Source organism: Arachis duranensis, chromosome 3 (genome assembly GCF_000817695.3).
Source record: "Arachis duranensis cultivar V14167 chromosome 3, aradu.V14167.gnm2.J7QH, whole genome shotgun sequence".
Lineage (NCBI taxonomy): Eukaryota > Viridiplantae > Streptophyta > Magnoliopsida > Fabales > Fabaceae > Arachis > Arachis duranensis.
Window position 1 is genome coordinate 120,186,634 of NC_029774.3, and position 6,941 is coordinate 120,193,574.

A 6,941-nucleotide genomic window follows, 5' to 3' on the forward strand; every position below is an offset into this window, starting at 1 on the left:
ATAACCTTTCGCTTAATACTAAAAATCTATAATTGAAGCATATGAGGCTGCATTAATCGGGGATACACGACAGAAGGAATTTTTTTTTTTATTTGTAAACTTCACCTTCAGCAAGCGTCGGTTTTTTGCCATTTTTTTACGAATAAAATAATGTGTCTTTCTCATAAGACTGAGATCGGTAAAAAAAATAATCAAATCGCACCATCTCTGTAATAAGTAAATGCCTCCTTTTCTCCCGAGGTTGTCGGAATTATTCGTAATAAGATATTGGCTACAATAGAAAAGGTCTTGTCAATAAAATTTCCATTTATCCGAGATCTAGGCATAGGTAGGAATCCATTCGAAAATTGAATTCTTTATCGCGTGAGAAAAAAGAATCCCACAAACAAAGGAATTGTACAATACAAATAGTACGAAATAACGTAAAAAAGGACTCATTAATGAATTTTTTTAGCCTACGGCCTAGAAGTTGGTTTTTTTTATAAACAAAAAATTATTTCGTATAGGTCGAATTGATTATTTATTTTATATGGGCGCCTATCCAAAAATGGAATATGAATCATTCACTATTGCTTCGGTTTCTGGGCCATAATCATCATGGGGGAGAGATGGCCGAGTGGTTCAAGGCGTGGCATTGGAACTGCTATGTAGGCTGTTTGTTTACCGAGGGTTCGAATCCCTCTCTCTCCGTTAATTCATCAATCTGCAATATCTCAAATGCCAACGGATACCATTATTCCAACTTTAGTTGCTATGAATTTTCAATTCCAATTTTTTTGGTAATATGAAATGCAAAATACTGGAAAAAGTGGACAGGGAATGCAAATCGTCCTATATCCATGTAGATGATACCTGAATGAGCTAAAATTCTCGTATCAAAACTCTTGTTTTTTTAGTTAGTATTAAGTCTGACGAGAATAATATTCTACAACCAGCAATTCGTTGATTTTCAAACCAACCCATTGACTATCTATTATTTGATTTACTAATCCTTTATATTGGAATGGATGAAGGGTTAAATGGTTTGGCAATTCCTCACGTGGGGCTGAATCCAGAGAATTTTGAATCAGAGCTTTCGATTTTTGTTCATCTTTCGCTGTAATAATATCTTGAGGTTTGCAGCGATAACTTGGTATATCTACTATACGACCATTAACTAAAACATGTTTATGGTTAACTAATTGGCGGGCTTGAGGAATAGTCGAAGCCATACCCAATCTAAAAAGTATGTTATCCAAACGCATTTCAAGTAATTGTAGTAAAACCTGACCGGTTGACCCCTTGGCTTTTCCGGCGATACGAATGTATTTAAGCAATTGGCGTTCTGTAAGACCATAATGAAAACGCAATTTTTGTTTTTTTTTTTCTAAACGAATACGATATTGAGATTTTTTACCGGAGCGTGATTGGTTTCTAAATTCGCTTCCGACTGTATGCTTTTTACTAGTTAGTCCAGGTAAAGTCCCCAGACGGCGTATTTTTTTGAAACGAAGCCCTCTGTAGCGTGACATAAAGACTCCCTTTTTAATTAAAAAATGAAAAATCGAAATTAAAACTAAACTAAATGACAAATATGATATGATAAATGAAGCGAAATTCACAAAAGCATTGTAGTACAAAGAAGAATTGTATGAATTCTATCAATATCTGAACCTTATTCTATTTATAGAGAAAATTCCGACTTCCCCAGAGCCTCCGGTAGCACAGCCGAGACAGCGATGGGTTCTCTGCCCCAAGCTTTTAATAATATGGCCGTGATCTGTCATTACGTGCGACTATCTCCACTTTGTAGGAAACCGACTTCGTTAGGTCGATCTCTTCTAAGTTATAGCAATTCCTCTTTAATAGGGTTGGCCAGACCTCTTTCCAGGGATTTGCTGATAACTTGGGTTGACTTAGTCCGACTTTTTAGTGTTGGCCAGTCTTTTTAAGTTATTATATAGCAATCCATAAGACCTCGTCAAGTTCTTTTTAGGATCACTTTCGATAACTTCTTGCATTATTCTGTGTTCATCTTTGCCGATTTGTAGATGGTGGATTCTGTCCCGGTTTGATCATCCTTTAGGTGAATCGTGTTTTCACCTTTGTCGGACGATCATTCCTATCGAGATCGTACAGTAAATCTGTTCTTCACTTTCTATCGATCTGTTGCTTTATAATCGGACGATGAATGCTTTAGATTAATGCGTCTTGATTGAGCAGTAAATTTGGTTTTCACTTTGTCGACCTTTGTCGTGATCGGACGGTGAATTTGGTTTTCACCTTGCCGACCTTTGTCGAAATCAAACGATGAATTCGGTTTTCATCGTGGTCAGGCGGTGAAGTTGGTTTTCACTTTGCCGACCTTTGTCGTGATCGGGCGGTGAATTTGGTTTTCACCTTACCGACCTGTCGTAATCGGACGTCTTGGTAGGAAACTTTTTAGGGAATCTGCAAACTTTTAAACAATAAAATGAAGATATGAATAAGAGTGTGTACATGTTAGTGCTTGCCCTTCTAGGTTGGGCAATCTTTTAGATCTCGGCTTGGCGCCTTTTGCAGGCATGCCATGACCTTGGTAGCTCTCGCCCCTCGAGGTCGGACACTTTGTGGTGACCTTTCCCCAGTACTTCCGTGACTTGGCAGGGTTCTTTCCAATTAGCTGCTAGCTTTTCCTCTCCCGGTCAACTTGTTCCGATGTCATTTAGGATGAGCTTTTTCGTTGTAGAGGATCGTTTTGGGAGATCCTTCTTTGACTTCTACCGGTATCATTGCCTCCATTCCATAAGCCAATCGGAAAAGTGATTCCTTTGTGGTGAAATGTGGAGTTGTCCGATATACCCATAGGACTTGTGGGAGCTCTTTAGCCCAAGCTCCCTTTGCGTCTTGTAGCCTCCATTTTAACCCGACTAGTATGACCTTATTGGCAGCTTCTGCTTGTCTATTAGCCTGTGGGTGTTCTACAGATGTGAATTGGTGATTTATTTTCAAGTCGGCTACCAACTTTCTAAAGCCTGCGTCTGTGAATTGAGTGTCATTGTCTGTGGTGATGGAGTAAGGAACCCCACACCTTGTAACAATGTTTCTGTACAAGAATTTCTGACTTTTTTTAGCAGTGGCATTAGCTAGGGGCTCTGCCTTAATCCATTTTGTGAAGTAATCCATCCCTATAATGAGGAACATGACTTGTCCCGATCCTTGGGGAAGGGGTCCGAAGAGGTCGAGTCCCCATTCTGCGAACGGCCAAGGTGATGTTACATTGATGAGTTCCTCTGGTGGGGCAATGTAGAAGCTAACATGCTTTTAATGTAAAGCTTTGACCTTGTATTTGGGTTTTTGCTCTTTTGTTGCCTCCAAAGGGTGCCCCTGGACTTTCGTGTGAGTCCTGGGATTTCCCCTTTACTGTTGTATCTGACACTTGATGTTTTGTTGTTATTGTCCGAGTTGTTTCCTTATTTGTCCGAGTTGTTTGGTAATAACCCCACGGTTGACCTATGTCTTCTTGAAAAAATATTGCTGAGATGTCTACTAAGATCCCGGACGGCATGTCTGATTGACTGGATTCCATAGTTTTAATGCGTGTTACTATGGCTGACCCTGAGTACTGTGTGCAACTTAGGAGGTTCCGTAGAATGAGTTGGTGTCGCCGGACCCCGAGGAGAGGGTTTGTTTTCCTTCCTTGTTGTGGTCTTGTAATATAGCCTGGATGAGGCTTCTGTTATTGCCCCCTGGTTTGGTGTTGGCTAGTTTTGAAAATGCATTAGCTCGGGCATTCTACTCCCGAGGTATGTGTCGGACTTCATATTCCCCGAATTGTTCGGGCTGTTCTCTGGTTTTGTCCAGGGTCCCCCGAATTGTCCGGGCTATTTTTTCATGGCGGGATCCTCAGCTTGGTTGCTCCCTTCTATTTTTGAGGTGACTACTTGTGAATCACTGGACACGGTAAGCTCCTATCTTCTTAGCTAGCCTTAAACCAGCCAGTAGTGCCTCGTATTCAGCTTGGTTATTTAGCTTGATTTGGCTTCCCTGATCGTTTTCTATAATTACACCTGCACCACTCCCGGTTTTGTTTGGAGAGTCGTCCTTGTAGAGTTTCCATTTTGTAGGAGTTCCCGGGATGTCAGTGTACTCTGTAATGAAGTCGGCCAGATACTGTGATTTGATGGCTATCCGAGCTTTATGTCAAAGATCAAATTCAGATAACTCGATTGCCCACTGTAGGATTCTTCCAGCTAAGTCTGTTTTCTGTAGGGTGCCTTTTATGGGCTGGTTGGTCCGAACTCTAATAGTGTGAGCTTGAAAATATGGGCAGAGTTGTCGAGAAGAGAATGTGAGGGCGTAGGTGAACTTTTCTATCTTTTGATAGTTTAGTTCGGCCCCTTGTAGAGCCTTGATGATGAAGTAGACGGGTTGTTGCCCACTTTTGTCTTCTTTAACTAGTGATGAGGCTATTGCCAGACTTCCCACTACGAGGTATAATATGAACTTTTCACTTTTCCTTGGTTGGGTAAGAATGGGTGGTTGCCCCAAGAATTTTCAAAATCTCGGAAGGCTTGTTTGCACCCCGTAGTCCTATTCAAACCTCTCTCCCTTCCTTAATATACCTCTTTGAGGTGTCCTTTGCGAGATGATTTAGAGATCCTTCCTCCTGTGAATCCTCCATGAACATGTCTCTCAAGGGTGTGAGGTGGACGTCTTGTCCGACCTCATAAAACATGGCATCTATTAGTAAATGTCGTAACGATATATGTGTAACTCTTCGAGGAGGAATCAAGTGCGAGAACATAAGATGAGAAGACACCACATCCAACTCAAAATCTTAAGGTATGAGACGTTCGACTTGTCCGACCTCTTTGGTATGAGGTTGACCTTCAACTTGTCCGACCTCTTTGGTTGAGGTGGACCTTCAACTTGTCCGACCACTTTGGTGTGAGGTGGACTTTCAACGCATCCGACTTCTTTGGTGTGAGGTGGACCTTCAACTCGACCGACCTCTTTGGTGTGAGGTGGACCTTCAACTTTGTCCGCCCTCTTTGGTGTGAGGTGGACCTTCAACTTTGTCCGACCTCTTTGGTGTGAGGTGGACCTTCAACGCGTCCGACCTCTTTTGTTTTTGATTGGGTGAGTTGATGGGATCTTCTCAGTCTTGCATATTTCTCGGTAGACATCCACAACAGACACCCGAAGGGGGTGTAATTGTGGTATTTTCTAGGCTTCTCTCCATGTTGATCTTCTTTTTTCTTGGACTCTTTATCCTTATCCCAAGAGGAGTAGGAATGTTCGGTTTTTGAGATCTCTCCTAGTCAAGAGTTTTCCTCCATGTTGATGTACTTCTCTGCTCGTTCTTGTACCTCGTTTAGAGATGTTTGGGTGCTTCCTGGATATTGAGTGGCTAAAAGGTTCTTCTCGTAGACCATTGATGAGGCCCCTGATAGCTGCTTCTGTTGGCAGACTTTGTATGCCATACATGTTTTGTTGAATCTTTCCATGTTGTTGCGAAGGCTCTCTCGATCTCCTTGCTTGATCCCTAATAGGCTCGGTGCGTGTTTGGCTTTGTCCTTCTGGATGGAGAATAACTGATTGCATCTGAAGCCTCCGTGAAATACATCCTGCTTTTGAAATTGCTAAGATGATGGCTTGGATCTGATGTGCCGTCGTACGGGGTCATGTCTGGAGCTTTGAAGTCCTTTGGGACCTTTAGCTTTCATGATCTCTTTGGTGAATGGATCTTGGTCCTTGCAGGAGCTATCCTCATGATAGGATTGATTAGCTTTGGCCTTGAGATCGGCTTCGAGTTTTAGGAGTTTGTCCTCCAATTTCCGGCGTCGTTTTATCTCCCGATGTAGATCCTCTTCTTTTTCGCGTTGGTGTTGGGCTTCTTTTTCAAGTTGCTTTAATCGATTTTGAAGTGCTTCTATCGCCCCAGGATTTGATGAATTTTTGTCTCCATTGGATTCCGGAGTATCTTTAAGTATAGCATCCGTGTTTTTGTGTGGCGTTCTATCTTCCAAACCTGAGTCGTGGTCGTTGTCATGGTTGTCCGCCATGGTGTTGGGATGACTTCCAGGTTCCCCGGCAACGGCGCCAATGTTCCGAGGGTTACCTGAAACTGGAGGTCGATCTCGGACGAGATCTTCCGTACTGGTCGTAGCTAGTGTGTCCGACAAGTGGATGACAGCCGGAGCTGGTACGTCCGACTTGTTGGACTGATGGTGCTGCTGATCCTCTGTCACCGAAGGGTGGGGGGTACCTGCAAGGGACTCCGATGCTTAAGTTAGCAAGGGTAATAAGCAGGTTTTATGTAAAATCAGAGTATGAGTTATACCTGGGTGCTCCAGTGTATTTATAATGGTGAGGAGTGGCCTCTCTAGAGATAAGATAGTTATCTTATCTTATCTTATCTTATCTTTGAGTGAAGTCATCTTATCTTTAGAGGAACCGCCTTTATCTTTCTGGGCTTTGGCTGCTGATGAGCGGATAATTTGTACGCTTTTTGGCATTGTTTTTAGTATGTTTTTAGTATGATCTAGTTAGTTTTTAGTATATTTTTATTAGTTTTTAGTTAAAATTCACTTTTCTGGACTTTACTATGAGTTTGTGTGTTTTTCTGTGATTTCAGGTATTTTCTGTCTGAAATTGAGGGACCTGAGCAAAAATCTGATTCAGAGACTAAAAAGGACTGCAGATGCTGTTGGATTCTGACCTCCCTACACTCAAAGTGGATTTTCTGGAGCTACAGAAGCCCAATTGGCGCGCTCTTAACGGCGTTGGAAAGTAGACATCCTGGGCTTTCCATCAATATATGATAGTCCATACTTTGCCCAAGATTTGATGGCCCAAACCAGCATTCAAAGTCACCCACAGAAATCCCAGCGTTAAACGCCGGAACTGGCACCAAAACGGGAGTTAAACGCCCAAACTGGCATAAAAGCTGGCATTTAACTCCAAGAAGAGTCTCTACA

At 42.2% G+C, this 6,941-nt stretch overlaps 1 protein-coding gene and 1 non-coding gene across 2 annotated transcripts; one reads left to right on the forward strand and one right to left on the reverse strand.

The window, feature by feature from the left end:
• The first annotated feature begins 602 nt into the window (after positions 1-602).
• TRNAS-GGA (transfer RNA serine (anticodon GGA)) lies at positions 603-690 on the forward strand. Its single transcript has one exon. It is a non-coding gene; the product is annotated as a tRNA-Ser (tRNA).
• Positions 611-1,526, reverse strand: LOC127745558 (30S ribosomal protein S4, chloroplastic-like). The gene has a single exon (XM_052258355.1). It carries the CDS (start codon positions 1,509-1,511, stop codon positions 903-905), a length of 609 nt encoding a protein of 202 aa, XP_052114315.1. The 5' UTR covers positions 1,512-1,526; the 3' UTR covers positions 611-902.
• Between the last annotated feature and the right edge of the window lie 5,415 nt (positions 1,527-6,941).

What these genes read in the sequence shown, in the direction of transcription:
- LOC127745558 (XM_052258355.1), bottom strand. Translation starts at nt 1,511, where the DNA reads ATGTCACGCTACAGAGGGCTTCGTTTCAAAAAAATACGCCGTCTGGGG.